General features: G+C 40.4%; 1 protein-coding gene across 2 annotated transcripts in view; it reads left to right on the top strand.

Moving 5' to 3' along the window:
* Positions 1-18,296, top strand: part of LOC134205534 (netrin-B) — a 219,727-nt gene that overhangs the window by 183,174 nt on the left and 18,257 nt on the right. Inside the window, exons 3-4 of one of the 2 annotated variants that reach the window (XM_062680827.1) lie at positions 2,721-2,870; positions 2,935-3,036. In XM_062680827.1, the coding sequence (XP_062536811.1) occupies positions 2,721-2,870; positions 2,935-3,036 (252 nt within the window). Of the gene's footprint in view, positions 1-2,720; positions 2,871-2,934; positions 3,041-18,296 lie in introns of both variants that reach the window. The other variant, XM_062680828.1, reaches the window with a different exon arrangement.

Raw genomic sequence — 18,296 nt, 5'->3', positions numbered from 1 at the left:
GAGACAGAAGGCTAGAAATGTTTGATGATTTATGAGTCTCACGCCGCTCCAGAACTTTCTGACATGACGCGAAAGGCAGACACACTACTGCATCATCACAGCAGTGAGAACTGAACAACTTTTCCCTGCTGCTTGTTGCTTCACCTTTCGTGCGACGTCCCTTTTTTTACCGGTAGCCTTAGTCTGAACTAACTGCCCGAACGATAAAGCATCCGTTAGTACTTCGGATGGAGAAGAAAAATGATTTAATGGTAATTTGATAGTAAATGACGTGTTATGATTAATATCAATGACGAACAGTTGCAATATTTTCAGTGATTTATCACAACACACACTCGTGTTGGATCGCCGATTATGAGATTAGGGTTTTGATAAATATGCCAAAATGAAACTTGGTGAAAAGTATTTATTCGCATTTCGCCAAGCAATCATATGTTTGAAAACACTACAAGCTGGTAATTTGATTTTTATTTCTAAATTTCATTTATTTAAAATGGCTGTAGAATAATCCTTTGTATTATTAAGGGGCCCTTCTTAGCCGTGCGGTAAGATGCGCGGCTACAAAGCAAGACCATGCTGAGGGTGGCTGGGTTAGATTCCCCGTGCCAGTCTAGGCAATTTTCGGTTTGGAAATTGTCTCGACTTCCCTGGGCATAAAAGAATCCCTTCTCTTGTCATAAGATGAGTTTGTACCATCCCTTTCAATTCCACCACTTGATTGTACCTTGACAGATACGTATTTCGACCTCAACAGTAAGGTCGTCTTCAGAGTCTCGTACTTGACTCAACTTTTTTTTCTTAATAAAGTATCATCGTGTTAGCCTCATGATATACGAATGCAGAAATGGTAACATGGCTTAGATCCCTCGCAGTTAAGAACTGTGGAAGTTGCTCAATGAACACTAAGTTGCGAAGCGGCAATGTACCAGAAGACGAAAGGGTGCTCTTGGAAACGAGAGTGGCGAGGCAGGTTTGACCTTAATACAGCAATGTTTTGCACTAAAACCGGTTAAGACTTAGAAAAACTTGGTCTGCCGTTACGTCCCAGAGTTATTAACAAAACATTTTTTTCAAAAGATTCCGCTTTTGAAAAAAATAAAACCAATAGAAAAATACCCCAAATCACTAAAATGAGTACAACTACATGCGAATTGATGGTATACACTAGAAAGACACCATCACTGCTAGGTGGATTAAATTTGGTTTATCTTTATTTATACAATTGAGTATGTGTTTCATTATACAAAGAGATTCGAAGAAGTAAGAAAAAACTCTTTGGTTTATCTTTATTTATACAATTGAGTATGTGTTTCTTTATACAAAGAGATTCGAAGAAGTAAGAAAAAACTCTAATCATTTGCCAAATTTCAACATGCAAACGAAAATAAACATTATTGCAGTTTTTATTATTCAAATGTTTAATGTCATTAAATCATAATGATGGTTCTTCTTCTTCTTAGTTATGAGTAGATTAATTTTGTAAACTTTTCCATAACAAACATTCCATCGCATTCAATTTTCTGACATTTTAAGTAGCCGATGCTTCAACAGCAAACCATGGCGACCGTAAGCCTGTGCATAAATCTTTTCCAACTATTTAAGTGCTTTTACGATCTTTCTCCACCATTGGGTCCGACGGGAATGAAACCTGCAGATGTGATACATGCCGGGAGAATCAACTTTTATCCTCGCCCGACATAAGCAGGACCTATGTATGCAGATTGAGAAAATTTGATAAACGAACCCCAACAGCCGCCTCTTTATACATATCAGCTTTTCTGTACATTACACACAGGGGAAAAAAAAGCAAGGCAAGTGGGATAACAACGTAAGATGTTGACCTCCGGGGATGCTGTAGTAGGTATCGAACATTTTCGGCAGGAAATATGTTGTATGTACCTCACCCCTCACCATACACAATTTCACTGTGCTGTGGGTAATACCAGAGGACGGCGATGTGTGAATTTGTGAGCTCGATTATGTCCCCCACAAGGATAATACAATTTGTGTCACACTTCCACGCTCGGTCTCGCAGAAAATTATTTGCTTCATTTTCGAAAGTAGCACTTCAAGGAAAACCTCACTTGGTAATAAAATGCCTCACAATGCCTTTAAAATTTTCTCCGTTTAAGAAATCATGAAGATTCATGTGGCAAGATAGAACCTGTTGAGAAATGTGAAATTGAATATTTGTTATAATTTAACAGCCACCGCCGGGCAGAACAAAGTGCCAGCGATATTACAGCTGATGATTTGTATCACAATATTCTTTAGAGGATTTAGAGGATTGGACGACGTTTATTTTAGTTAGTTCTAGCTGGCAAAAGGGTCTGCTTTTTTAACAACTCGATTCGAATGATGGGTTGCTTGATGATAATTGTATACACGCGACAATATGTGTGCAAATTACATTACAAATTAGACAATTTCTTTTGCTTGCAAAGATGGGATAATCTGCGTGAAATTCTATATTTTCGCCCCTAAATCACCATGATATCAACAAAATAGTATCTTCATAACTCTATCAATGTATTATCTTAACAACCAAGAAATCAAAACTATTAGGTCAGGAATTCTAATAATTGATACATGTCGAATCCAAATAGAGTCGCATAAATTAATTTATTTTTTCTGGCTTCACATGAACATCATCACTATACATGTTTGCACAAATTTAAATCTAACGTATTTTATTTAATTTTCTTTTCTTCTAAATCTAGCATGTGATTGCCATCCCATAGGATCATCCGGTAAAACGTGTAATCACACCACTGGGCAATGCCCCTGTAAAGATGGAGTGACAGGATTAACCTGCAACCGATGTGCCCGTGGATATCAACAAAGTCGATCGCACATCGCTCCTTGCATAAGTAATTAGAAACATAAAATCTAGCGTTAGCTTCAATTGAACTAAACATGATCTGACATTTCCAGAAATTCCACGGGTCATCAGTATGGTGCATCCTCAGAATACAGCACCTGATCCACAGCGTCACGATCCGGATTCTCCTTCCTACCGCACGGACGCCGGAAGGGGTAAGTAAGTGCCTTTTTCTTTTCTTTATCTATGATTTGGAGTTTGGAGTCAACTAGCTATGCCATAGCCTTAGTGCTAATGTACCCCACCAGTATAAAAATGAATGAGGAATCAAATGAGCATGGCATTACATGAAGTTTTTATATGTACACAGGATTTTATTTTTACACGATTTTTTTTCGCTCGTATTTTTGATCGTGTGACTTCAATTTGCCACCAATCTCTTCGCAACATGTTTCAAAAAATCTAGAATAAATCAAAGAAAAATCACATGACAATTAATATACGTTAAACATTTAGGATGAGTGGAAAATTGAGAAAATGTAAATCGTGTAAAAACAAAATCCAGTGTAGTTCAATTAAACTATCATGCTTCAACTATAGATATAACAACTGTCATGCAAATGTACTTTGGCAATATTTCTTAAAACAATTGAACAAGTTGAATAATTGACACCTTTGTACAAAGATATTAGCTTTTCCTCTACTTCAACGCTTTCCATCTCTCACATCTTCTTTTGTGTCGTGTTTTATTGTAATCCGGCGTGCTCACTGCTGAAAAAAATCACAAAAATGAGAAATGAAACAATTTTCGCGCCGATTCTTTGTTTTCGAATGGTATTGATTTGGGTACATGGTATGAATTCAAGGAGCAGTTTCCCTATGTACCGCAATCCGGGGAAACATTTTTCATTTTTTTATTGTTTTTTTACTTTTTTCATATTTTTAAAACAAGTACTGCAACAGTCTCCAGTAGCCTTGCGAGCAAAGGCGTAGGATTGCCAATCCGGAGATGGCGAGTTCGATTCTCGGTCCGGTCTAGGATGTTTTCGGGTTGAAAACTTTCTCGACACCCTGGTCATAGTGTATCCATTGTACTTGCCACACAAGATACATTGTACTCATGCAATGGCGGGCATTGAAAAGCATGATGGCGGGCATTAATAACTGAGTAAATGCGAATATAATACTAAGTTGAAAAAGCAGGCCAAGTTCCAGTTGGAATGTAGAGCCATTAAAGAAGAAGAAGAAGAAGAAGACTGCAACATTTAGAACGGGATGTTGTTCTTTTTTTGTTGGGACTTTATTACCACTGCGACCAGTATTTAGATCTATTGTGACTTATCCTCTTTTTTATATGCCTTAATACTGTATTGATAAATCACTATGGGAGTGATCACCTTTACATTCACGGGCATTTTCCCATTCAGGAATAGCATTTCGAATGAAATGTATTACTTTAATGGGAGGGATAGCCCATTATTCCCAGGGTATACATTTGTTAAGAAATTTGAGCCGTTTGTGAAAAATTGCAACACAGTTGCATAACAAGTGTTCAGAGCTTTCACTCTCGAATCTGCAAAAGCGACATACGTCGTCTTGGAGCTGTCCAATGATTTTTAGGTGATATTTATAAGGACAGTGACCTGTTATCAAATCTTGAATCATGTTTCCTTAGGCTAAGTTGTCGTAATGTACTGGAAGCATTTGGACTAATAAATCGTTTTGACTGCCGGAAATCTAATAGATTTTTTCCAGTTATTCTGTATCTGTACTTTTTCCCAGTTTCTGAAGATTTTAAAAGCACAAAGTGATAGACTGATGAAAGGTTCGGGTCCAATAAACTGTCTGCTAGATCCACATTTTGCTAGCTGGTCTGCTATTTCGTTTCCTTCTATTCCGCAATGGCCAGGAACCCAATATAGATTAACCTCATAGCGATAGGAAATTAGCTGCAGTAGCTTGCAGCATTCCCACACAAGCATTGCATTATAAGTATTTGACTTCAATGCCTTCAATAATTGCATCTAAAGCTTTAGATGGAGTGCTTTGTACTGCTCCTGTGATAGATAAGGTGGCAATCCTTTGCAGTTTACCAAGTGTAACTTGAGTCGTACTGTGTTGTGTTCTTGGCCACCAAACAAGTGACGCATACAAGATTTTGGGTTTAACTATGGCCGAATACATCCAGTGTATCATTTTCGGTTTTAATCCCCATTTTTTGCCAAAAGTTCGTTTACATATCCAGAAAGCATTTCTTGCCTTTACAATTTGCTGTTCTATATGCTTATTCCAGTAGAGTTTGCTGTCTAGTATTACTCCTAAGTATTTTGTATCGAAAGACAATGATAAATTTGTCTCACCTAAGAAAAGCGTCGAAGAATTAAGTTTGCGTTTCCTAGTAAAAGGAACTATTGTTGTTTTTGTAGGATTTATCCCCCGTAACGCTGGGTAGACACCTTTGCGTGGTGTGGTACGGTGTAAGATCTACCAAGGTCACATTGTCAGCTTCAGGCAAATCATGACCCAACGAATACCTTCCCCAATATCCAACTCCGTGGTACTTATGAGGGTGTCGCTGAGTCGGGGGCCGCTCGTTAAGTAAGTACTACATCAACACTTCCTTCTTCTCTCAAGTTACGGTGAAGATGGGCGTGGCCAGTAGTAATCCTCGTGCTTTTGTGATTTTTATCCTAGATTGAAATCAAGGACCACACTCACCTTGATTTCTGATATCAATCTGACTAAGGATTTCAAAAGAAAAACATGAGTATCACTAGTGTCCGATCTACGAAGTACACCGTAACTATGCTATGCTATATATATAAGGAATATTGTTGTTTTTGTAGGATTTAAATTCAGTCTTTCATCTTTGCACCATGACAGTGTGTAATTCAATGCAATTTGCATTCTCTAGAAGACAATTTTATCAAATTTACCACGGACTATGATAACAATGTCATCAGCAAATCCAATAACTTCAAAACCATAATGCTTTGTTTGAAAGAAGATCATCTACGACTAGAGACCAAAGTAGAGGGGAGAGCACTCCTCCTTGTGGACAGCCCTTTATAGCTGTTACTTTTACTGTTGATTCTCCGAGACTGGTCGATATTTCTCTTTTAGATAGCATCTCTTTAGTCCATTCAATTAAGTCCTTGGGAAAACCATGATGCCTCATAGCATTTTGAAAAGATGTGAAAGGTGAGTTATCGAAGGCACTTTCAATATCAATGAATGTTGCAGTTCCTTTTCTGAGAAGGATTTTTCTATTTTTGTAACAAGTGAAGTTGACTTACGTAATTGTTAACCTACCTCCCGAGCAATACACATGTTGTACTGGAGTTTCTGTTACCCATATACAACTAATTTCGGTCATATTTAAGTTGCTGCAACCAAATCAGGTTGGATTGCGCTGCTAGGGCTGGTTGGTAAGCAAATTGTGCTCTAGTCAATGGTTTGTTCTGAAGAACTACAATTTTGATGTGTTCAGCAATAAGTTTCTCCATTATTTTTAGAAAAACTGATGATAGACTAATTGGTCTAAAAGACTTTGGTGAAGACATATCTTTCTTATTTGCTTTTGATAAAAACAACCCGCACTTGCCTCCATGCGTAAGGAATGTAACTTAGTAAAAAGCTAGATTTGTAAAGATTTTCAAGAATTGGTACTAATAAAGTTTTACTTGTTTGTATTTTGTGCTGGAAAAACGCCATCCAATTCAGGAGATTTGAAAGGTTCAAAAGAATCTATTGAGGTGACTTTGATCATCAATTGTTTCGATCATTATCTATTAAAAAACATATTCAATAATCAGAAAGGTTGTGTACAAGACAAGACCGCCCGACGTAAACTACGAAAAACCTTTAGTTGCGAAGTTACTTGTAGCGTTATGTAAATATATCGTTGTGAACGCTACAGACTCTACCATCGCCAAGCGATTATTTTTTATGCTTTAAAGAGAATTCATCTCGGATCAACTTTCCCACTCGGACCGATACTGACGCCATCAAATTTTAGTCTAAAAGTCTTGCGAGGAAATTGCACTGGATGCCATGAATTTGCTACAGACAGGCATAGTACAACCCTTTTACTTTCTTCCGAATATAACAGCGGTCCCAACGAGAACCGATTTATTTTCAATAATTATTATTTTATTATTTATTCAGACTAAGGCCGAAGTGGCCTGTGCGGTATATAAGAGTCTTCTCCATTCGGCTCGGTCCATGGCTACACGTCGCCAACCACGCAGTCTACGGAGGGTCCGCAAGTCATCTTCCACCTGATCGATCCACCTTGCCCGCTGCGCACCTCGCCTTCTTGTGCCCGTCGGATCGTTGTCGAGAACCATTTTCACCGGGTTACTGTCCGACATTCTGGCTACGTGCCCGGCCCATCGCAGTCGTCCGATTTTCGCGGTGTGAACGATGGATGGTTCTCCCAACAGCTGATGCAATTCGTGGTTCATTCGCCTCCTCCACGTACCGTCCGCCATCTGCACCCCACCATAGATGGTACGCAGCACTTTCCTTTCGAAAACTCCAAGTGCGCGTTGGTCCTCCACGAGCATCGTCCAGGTCTCGTGTCCGTAGAGGACTACCGGTCTAATTAGCGTTTTGTAGATTGTCAGTTTGGTACGGCGGCGAACTCTATTCGATCGGAGCGTCTTGCGGAGTCCAAAGTACGTACGATTTCCAGCCACTATGCGTCTCCGAATTTCTCTGCTGGTGTCATTTTCGGCAGTCACCAGTGAGCCCAAGTACACAAATTCTTCTACCACCTCGATTTCGTCACCACCGATGCAAACTCGCGGTGGGTGGCTCACATTGTCTTCTCTTGAACCTCTGCCTATCATGTACTTCGTCTTCGACGTGTTGATGACTAGTCCGATCCGCTTAGCTTCCCTCTTCAGTCTGATGTAGGCTTCCTCCATCTTCTCAAAGTTACGTGCCATAATATCTATGTCGTCGGCGAAACCAAATAGCTGGACGGACTTATTGAAAATTGTACCACTCGTGTTAATCCCTGCTCTTCGTATTACCCCTTCCAAAGCGATGTTGAATAGCAAACACGAAAGACCATCACCTTGCCGTAACCCTCTGCGGGTTTCGAAGGGACTCGAGAATGCCCCTGAAACTCGAACTACGCACATCACCCGATCCATCGTCGCTTTGATCAACCGTGTCAGTTTATCCGGAAAACCGTGTTCGTGCATTAGCTGCCATAGCTGGTCCCGATCGATTGTATCATATGCGGCTTTGAAGTCGATGAATAGATGATGTGTGGGCACGTTGTATTCGCGGCATTTCTGCAGTACTTGGCGAATGGCGAACACCTGGTCCGTGGTGGAGCGTTCGCCCATAAAACCCGCCTGGTACTGCCCCACGAACTCCCTTGCAGTTGGTGCTAGTCGACGGCATAAAATTTGGGAGAGTACCTTGTAGGCGGCGTTCAGCAATGTGATTGCGCGGTAGTTGCTACAATCCAGCTTATCGCCCTTTTGTAGATGGGACACACGACACCTTCCATCCACTCCTGCGGCAAAACTTCCTCCTCCCAAATCTTGGTAATGACCCAGTGCAGCGCTCTAGCCAGTGCCTCACCACCGTGGTTAAATAGCTCTCCTGGTAGTTGGTCAACCCGAGGGCTTTGTTGTGCTTCCGCCGGCCAATCTCCTCCTGGATTTCCTGGAGATCCGGAGCCGGTAGAATTATGTCCTGCGCGCGTTCTCCCAGGTCCATCACCATACCGCCATCTTCGTCTGCCACATCGCCATTCAGGTGTTCTTCGTAGTGCTGCCGCCATCTTTGGATCACCTCACGCTCGTTCGTAAGAAGGTTCCCGTTTATGTCCTTACACATATCAGGCTGTGGCACGTGGCCCTTACGTGAACGGTTTAACTTCTCATAGAACTTTCGTGTGTTATTAGCGCGGTACAGTTGCTCCGTTTCTTCACGGTCTCGATCTTCCTGCTGGCGCTTTTCCTCCGGAAAATCGAGTTTTGTCTGTTCCGCGCCTGTTTATATCGTGCCTCGTTCGCCCTCGTGCGGTGTTGCAGCAATCTCGCCCATGCTGCATTCTTCTCTTCCACTAACTGCTCACATTCGCCGTCATACCAGTCGTTTCTCTGATCCGGGGGCACCGTGCCTAGTGCAGCGGTTGCGGTGCTACCAATGGCGGATCGAATATCTCTCCAGCCATCTTCAAGAGACGCTGCGCCTAGCTGCTCTTCCGTTGGAAGTGCCACTTCCAGCTGCTGCGCGTATTCTTGGGCTAGTCTACCGTCTTGTAGCCGCCCAATGTTAAGCCGCGGCGTCCGACTTCGGCGCGTGTTGTACACCGTCGAGAGTTTTGAGCGCAGGCATACTGCAACGAGGTAGTGGTCGGATTCAATATTCGCACTGCGGTAAGTGCGGACATTCGTGATGTCGGAGAAGAATTTACCGTCGATTAGAACGTGATCGATTTGGTTTTCCGTCTCTTGGTTAGGTGATCTCCATGTGGCCTTGTGGATATTTTTGCGGGGAAAGAAGGTGCTTCGGACTACCATTCCGCGGGAGGCTGCGAAGTTTATGCATCGTTGGCCGTTGTCATTCGATACGGTGTGCAGACTATCCGGTCCGATGACCGGTCTATACATTTCCTCCCTTCCTACCTGTGCGTTCATGTCACCGATGACGATTTTAACGTCCCGCAGTGGGCATCCATCGTATGTCTGCTCCAGCTGTGCGTAGAACGCTTCTTCAATAATGTGCTTTTTCAATCATAATCAGCAACCACTCAAAAGTATAAATATTGCGAAAAAAATCTGACTTGAGAGCTGCTTGCTCCTGCGGATGCATCCAGTGCTCGATTTCGTCGAATTCACGATCAAAGTTTTTAGACGCGCAAAGGCGCATCTTTCGATGTAATGAGTTGGATGATGAATCCGCCTAGAAGTGAGATGAAAATTTTCTTTCCAAAAACATAAATAGTTAATTTTTTTTTTTCTGAAAAGGTGTAGAGTTCGGTATTACGAGAAAGTTTGTAGAACATTCCGAAACTCTGTCTAATAAGGGATCAAAATGAAGTGAAATAAATAAAATTCTTGAGAAATACCTTTCTGGGAAGAACCAGAGCGTGATTTCTTCGTCATCTTAATCACTTGGACTGGTGAAAATTCAAGTAATTGAGACATTTCAATTTGATTCTCATCCAGTGATTTATCATCACTGGAGAGACCTTTCAAGACGACTTTGAACAAGCGCTCAGTTTTGTCGTCGTATGTGAAGAATTTATGCCGTTTCTCAGTTAAATACTGAAGAAGAGGTTTGCGATCGTCAAAGGCTCCCGGTGAAACGCGGCAGTCACCCTTCCTGGAAATCTGAAATGAAACCTTGATCCCCTGAAGGTTACTCAAAATCTCATTCCTAAAGCCAGAAAACTCGGCAACAGATACCACAATTGGCGGAATCCTTTGCTTTTTCGCATGGATCGAATCACCTGGGCTAGAGGTAGATTCGATTTGCTCAATTTCATTATTAATAAAATCGAACTGATTGCTTAGTTCGATAGGAGAAGAATTATTTTGAATATTAGAGTTAGAAGGAATATCTGAAGTCTCCAGCCTCCTTCTATTTTTTCCGCACTTTGGCAGGACGGTTTTGAAACCTTGTTTCTTAGAAGGAAGTGGAGATCTCAGAGACTCCCCCTTCCTCTTGTTTTAGTTAATGATCATTGCTGAGCGTAGACACGTGACCAGTGTTGTAAAATGTCATTTGCATTCGTTTGTTTATTTTTTCCAGAACTTGTTCAGAAGTTAGCTATCGGCTCCTGAGGTATGTCGAACTTATAGCCCTTAAATGTGCCTACAACTTTGTCTAACAAGGCATTGCTGTAAATATGTAATCTGGGGCGTGGGAGGCAAAATGTCATTCAAATGACATTATGTCAAATGACACGTGACATTTTGGAAAGTTTTCACTCTCCAGCCTCATATGTTATATTTAGAGCAATGTATCCTTGAACAAAAATATAGCCCTACTCAAGCGTTATGAGTACATCTAAAAATATGAAGTAAATTTTTCTTCTAAAAAAAGTTATGAACACATTAGTCAAATGACATGCAGATGACATTTTACAAGCCTGCCGTGACCTTCTAAGAGGTTTTTTTTTCCAGAACTGTGTCCTTGCAGAATTACCACTGCTTGCGCTTGTCGGAATTTTACTTCCACAAACTGGTCCTACGTAAAACGAATACACGGGTCCAAGCAATGATCGTAACGTGAACAATAGGTACAAATAGCGCTTAGAAGCACTGTTGAAATCAAAATAGCTTCGGGTAGTATTAAAAACTTCCTTCAGCAAAGAGAAAAGACAACCGCACAGTACAAGAGCATAATACGGTCTGAGGGAAATTTTATATTAATGTATTGCTTTTACCCTGAATTCTGGATTGGCAATTTTCTCATTTTTTTTTTATTTTGCTGCCGAAACTTAATAGATGCGCTGAGAAAGATAATGTCCAGCAAAACTTATTAGACTGATACATGCAACATTTGAGGACTGAAAATAAAATTTTCGGACTGCAGACAAAATGTTAACATTGTTTGTAACTTTAAATGTATCAAAATGAATTTAAATTTCAAACTAGTTGTTCGACATTGCACTCGAGGGTGCGATTAGGAGATCTGGAACGCAGAGGAAGGATACTATTAGCTGGCGGACACATACACTGAATTTTGGTACACGCGTAGGGATACGTACCGCGTGAATTGATGCCGTGTAAATGCTAACATCCACGTAAAAATAGTCACGTAAAATACAAGCCGCGTTAAAAGCGACTCCAGTGTATGCTACTAGGTTTTGAGAAAGACATCGATCTCATCGGAGACGATCGCAAGGCAGTAGTAGAGGGTTTTGTCAAGTTCGATGAGTACTGTCCAATAACACTATTTAAAAAAAAAAACACTTTTGTAACTCTGCCAGAATACTACAGTAGTGTTGTTGGTGTTGAGATAGTAATTGATGAGGATGTGATAAAACTTGTTGTTTCCTTTAATCCAAGATTTGGTACAATTGTGATATGTGACAATGATGTTTCCATTGAAGTAAAAAAACGAATAACAGTTAGGGTAGTGAGCTAATTCCCGTCGTAGTAGGTAGTGCTTGGTTTTCAAATCTAATTTATACGCTATCCCAACTACTTACTCTAACTAAGTTGTATGTAACACGTATTTTAGAGTTCCTAGTTTTCATTGTGTACTATTAGCACATTGAACAAATCATAGTTTATTGAGAATCGGCAATCCAAAACAACCTTCAAAATTTTTAAATTTGTCTTATGAAAATCTGTTTACGTCCATGAGAGTTTTCATTCGTCCAGTCTAAAATTCGATGGATTGCTGTCAAATAAATCTGTTGGTATTGGTGTGCGATTTCTACAAGTACACCAAAATAGTTTTTTATGCGGTATCATACCGTGTTAAATAAAAATAACATAAATTCCATTAATATTGGCCTGTTCTGAATATGATATGTGTACATTGTGAAACATAGAACAGAATATGTGTATGGAGCATGTTCGCGGTTATCCAAGAAACGCCTGAAGTGGAGGCATTCAGATCTTTACGCGTGACCAATGATCTACAGGCCTGTTTTGTAAATGTAATGTTCCCATTGTGGTACAAATAACAGAATCTGCATATGGAAAATCTTCGTGGTAATCCAAGAAATCCCTGAAGTGAAGGCCATCAGTTCAACAGGCATAACCAATGATCTACAGGCCTGTTTTGTAAATGTAATGTACCCGTTGTGGTACATATGATATAATGTGCGTATGTAAGACCTTCACGGTTATCCAAGAGATCCCTGAAGTGAAGGCCTTCAGATCTACAGGCATAACCAATGATCTACAGGCCTGTTTTGTAAATATAATGTACCCATTGTGGTACATATGATAGAATCTGCATATGGAAGATCTTCACGGTTATCCAAGAAATCCCTGAAGTGAAGGCTTTCAGATCTACAGACATAACCAATGATCTACAGGCCTGTTTTGTAAATGTAATGTATCCGTTGTGGTACACATGATAGACTCTGCATATGGAAGATCTTCACGGTTATCCAAGAAATCCCTGAAGTGAAAGCCATCAGGTCAACAGGCATAACCAATGATCTACAGGCCTGTTTTGTAAATCTAATGTATCCGTTGTGGTACATATGATATAATGTGAAGTGAAGGCCTTCAGATCTACAGGCATAACCAATGATCTACAGGCCTGTTTTGTAAATATAATGTACCCATTGTGGTACATATGATAGAATCTGCATATGGAAGATCTTCACGGTTATCTAAGATATCCCTGAAGTGAAGGTCATCAAGTCTACAGGCATAACCAATGATCTAAAGGCTTGTTTTGTAAATGTAATGTACCCATTGTAGTACATATGATAAAATCTGCATATGTAAGATCTTCACGGTTATCCAAGAAATCCCTGAAGTGAAGGCTTTCAGATCTACAGACATAACCAATGATCTACAGGCCTGTTTTGTAAATGTAATGTATCCGTTGTGATACACATGATAGAATCTGCATATGGAAGATCTTCACGGTTATCCAAGAAATCCCTGAAGTGAAAGCTATCAGGTCAACAGGCATAACCAATGATCTACAGGCCTGTTTTGTAAATGTAATGTATCCGTTGTGGTACATATGATATAATGTGCGTATGGAAGATCTTCACGGTTATCCAAGAGATCCCTGAAGTGAAGGCCTTCAGATCTACAGGCGTAACCAATGATCTACAGGCCTGTTTTGTAAATGTAATGTACCCATTGTGGTACATATAACAGAATCTGCGTATGAAAGTGGATGGCGGATATAAAAAAAACCTGGAATGGAGGCCTTCATGTCGACACGCGTAACCAACGATCCAAAGGCCTGTTGTGAATATGTAATGTACCCATTATGAAGAGAACATGTACCATATTTGAAACCGGAAAATTGATCTTTAGTTCCGCGTTTAGATCGAAAGGCCGTACTCTAGGAATGGATGACCAAGAACATATGCTGTGAACATATTCTGTTCTTTGTACTACAGAAAGCATGTATCATATTTGAAACCGGAAAACTAATCTAAGTTACGTGTGTAGATCAAATGGCCTTACTCCAGGGATTTCTTGGATGACCATGAACATATGTTGTGCACGCATTATGTTCTTTGTACTTCAGAGAGCATGTACCATATTTGAAACCGTGAAATTGATCTTTAGTTAAGCGTGTAGATCAAAAGGCCTTACCCCAGGAATTTCTTGGATGACCAAGAACATATGCTGTGAACACATTCTGTTTTTTGTACTACAGAGAGCATGTACCATATTTGAAACCCAAAAACTAACCTTAGCTACGCGTGTAGATCGAAAGCCCTTACTCCAAGGATTTCTTGGATGACCCAGAACATAAGCAGTGATTGCGTTCTGTTCTTTGTACCACAGAGAGCATGTACCACATTTGAAACCGGAAAACTGATCTTCAGTTACGCATGTAGATCGAAAGGCCTTACTCTAGAGATTTCTTGGATGACCATGAACATATGCTGTGAACGCACTCTTCGTACTACAGAGAGCATGTACCATATATGAAACCGGAAAATTGATCTGTAGTTACGCGTGTAGATCAAAAGGCCTTACTCCAGGGATTTCTTGGATGGCCAAGAACATATGCTGTGAACGCATTCTGTTCGTTGTACTACAGAGAGCATGTACCATATTTGAAACCGGAAAACTGATCTTCAGTTACGCGTGTAGATCGAAAGGCCTTACTCCAGAGATTTCTTGGATGACCAAGAACATATGCTGTGAACACATTCTGTTCTTTGTACTACAGAGAGCATGTACCATATTTGAAACTGGAAAATTGATTTCTAGTTACGCGTGTAGATCGAAAGGCCTTACTTCAGAGATTTCTTGGATGACCAAGAACATATGCTGTGAACGCATTCTGTTCTTTGTACTACAGAGAGCATGTACCATATTTGAAACCGAAAAATTGATCTTTAGTTACGCGTGTAGATCAAAAGGCCTTACTCCAGGGATTTCTTGGGTGACCGAGAATATATGCTGTGAACACATTCTGTTCTTTGTACTACAGAGAGCATGTACCATATTTGAAACCGAAAAATTGATCTTTAGTTACGCGTGTAGATCAAAAGGCCTTACTCCAGGGATTTCTTGGGTGACCGAGAATATATGCTGTGAACGCATTCTGTTCTTTGTACTACAGAGAGCATGTACCATATTTGAAACCGGAAAACTGATCTTCAGTTACGCGTGTAGATCGAAAGGCCTTACTCCAGAGATTTCTTGGATGACCAAGCAGATATGCTTAGAACACATTCTGTTTTTTGTACTACAGAGAGCATGTACCATATTTGAAACTGGAAAATTGATCTTTAGTTACGCGTGTAGATCAAAAGGCCTTACTCCAGGGATTTCTTGGGTGACCGAGAATATATGCTGTGAACGCATTCTGTTCTTTGTACTACAGAGAGCATGTAGCATATTTGAAACTGGAAAACTGATCTTTAGTCACGCGTGTAGATCGAAAGGCCTTATTCCAGAGATTTCTTGGATGACCAAGAACATGTGCTGTGAACGCATTCTGTTCTTTGTACAACAGAGAGCATGTACCATATTTGAAACCGAAAAATTGATCTTTAGTTACGCGTGTAGATCAAAAGGCCTTACTCCAGGGATTTCTTGGATGACCGAGAACATATGCTGTGAACGCATTCTGTTCTTTGTACTACAGAGAGCATGTACCATATTTCAACCGGAAAACTGATCTTCAGTTACGCGTGTAGATCGAAAGGCCTTACTCCAAAGATTTCTTGGATGACCAAGCAGATATGCTTAGAACACATTCTGTTTTTTGTACTACAGAGAACATGTACCATATTTGAAACTGGAAAATTGATCTTTAGTTACGCGTGTAGATCAAAAGGCCTTACTCCAGGGATTTCTTGGGTGACCGAGAATATATGATGTGAACGCATTCTGTTCTTTGTACTACAGAGAGCATGTACCATATTTGAAACCGGAAAACTGATCTTCAGTTACTCGTGTAGATCAAAAGGCCTTACTCCAGAGATTTTTTGGGTGACCGAGAATATATGATGTGAACGCATTCTGTTCTTTGTACTACAGAGAGCATGTACCATATTTGAAACCGGAAAACTGATCTTCAGTTACGCGTGTAGATCGAAAGGCCTTACTCCAAAGATTTCTTGGATGACCAAGAACATATGCTGTGAACGCATTCTGTTCTTTGTACTACAGAGAGCATGTACCATATTTGAAACCGGAAAATTGATCTTTAGTTACGCGTGTAGATCAAAAGGCCTTACACCAGGGATTTCTTGGATGACCAAGAACATATGCTGTGAACGCATTCTGTTCTTTGTACTACAGAGAGCATGTACCATATTTGAAATCGGAAAACTGATCTTCAGTTACGCGTGTAGATCGAAAGGCCTTACTCCAGAGATTTCTTGGATGACCAAGCAGATGCTTAGAACACATTCTGTTTTTTGTACTACAGAGAGCATGTACCATATTTGAAACTGGAAAATTGATCTTTAGTTACGCGTGTAGATCAAAAGGCCTTACTCCAGGGATTTCTTGGGTGACCGAGAATATATGCTGTGAACGCATTCTGTTCTTTGTACTACAGAGAGCATGTAGCATATTTGAAACTGGAAAACTGATCTTTAGTTACGCGTGTAGATCGAAAGGCCTTATTCCAGAGATTTCTTGGATGACCAAGAACATATGCTGTGAACGCATTCTGTTATTTGTACAACAGAGAGCATGTACCATATTTGAAACCGAAAAATTGATCTTCAGTTACGCGTGTAGATCAAAAGGCCTTACTCCAGGGATTTCTTGGGTGACCAAGAACATATGCTGTGAACGCATTCTGTTCATTGTACTACAGAGAGCATGTACCATATTTGAAACCGAAAAATTGATCTTTAGTTACGCGTGTAGATCAAAAGGCCTTACTCCAGGGATTTCTTGGATGACCAAGAACATATGCTGTGAACGCATTCTGTTCTTTGTACTACAGAGAGCATGTACCATATTTGAAACCGGAAAACTGATCTTCAGTTACGCGTGTAGATCGAAAGGCCTTACTCCAGAGATTTCTTGGATGACCGAGAACATATGCTGTGAACGCATTCTGTTCTTTGTACAACAGAGAGCATGTACCATATTTGAAACCGAAAAATTGATCTTTAGTTACGTTGATCTTTAGTTAGATCAAAAGGCCTTACTCCAGGGATTTCTTGGGTGACCGAGAACATATGCTGTGAACGCATTCTGTTCTTTGTACTACAGAGAGCATGTACCATATTTCAACCGGAAAACTGATCTTCAGTTACGCGTGTAGATCGAATGGCCTTACTGCAGAGATTTCTTGGATGACCAAGAACATATGCTGTGAACGCATTCTGTTCTTTGTACTACAGTGAGCATGTACCATATTTGAAACCGAAAAATTGATCTTTAGTTACGCATGTAGATCAAAAGGCCTTACTCCAGAGATTTCTTGGGTGACCGAGAATATATGCCGTGAACGCATTCTGTTCTTTGTACTACAGAGAGCATGTACCATATTTGAAATCGGAAAACTGATCTTCAGTTACGCGTGTAGATCAAAAGGCCTTACTCCAGAGATTTCTTGGATGACCAAGCAGATATGCTTAGAACACATTCTGTTCTTTGTACTACAGAGAGCATGTACCATATTTGAAACTGGAAAATTGATCTTTAGTTACGCGTGTAGATCAAAAGGCCTTACTCCAGGGATTTCTTGGGTGACCGAGAACATATGCTGTGAACGCATTCTGTTCTTTGTACAACAGAGAGCATGTCTTTAGTTACGCGTGTAGATCAAAAGGCCTTACTCCAGGGATTTCTTGGGTGACCAAGAACATATGCCGTGAACGCATTCTGTTCTTTGTACTTCAGAGAGCATGTACCATATTTGAAACCGGAAAACTGATCTTCAGTTACGCGTGTAGATCGAAAGGCCTTACTCCAGAGATTTCTTGGATGGCCAAGAACATATGCCGTGAACGCATTCTGTTCTTTGTACTACAGAGAACATGTTCCCTATTTGAAATCGGAAAATTGATCACCTACGTATCCTTTCTCTGTACCACAAGGAGCATGTACCATACTTAAAACAGGACTGCAAATTTTTGTTCCTGAGCTCAAGCCATTTCTTGGATAACTGGATGACTTATCTGTGACTTCATGCAGAATAACCATCATTTCGGTCAATTTTGAAAGTCAAATTTGAAAGTTTATTTCGGTTCCAGTTAACAAAAATTTCCTAGTGCAATCCCATTTCGACCGCATAAAAATGGTTTTGATTGTGCTGCCATTCAGTTAAATGCCTCAGTCTGTCAAACACAGGGGGAGAAGGCGGA

The sequence above is a fragment of the Armigeres subalbatus genome, chromosome 1 (genome assembly GCF_024139115.2).
Source record: "Armigeres subalbatus isolate Guangzhou_Male chromosome 1, GZ_Asu_2, whole genome shotgun sequence".
NCBI classification, from domain to species: Eukaryota; Metazoa; Arthropoda; class Insecta; order Diptera; family Culicidae; genus Armigeres; species Armigeres subalbatus.
Note: the sequence above shows the minus strand (reverse complement) of the source record. Positions and strands in the feature narration are given on the sequence as shown.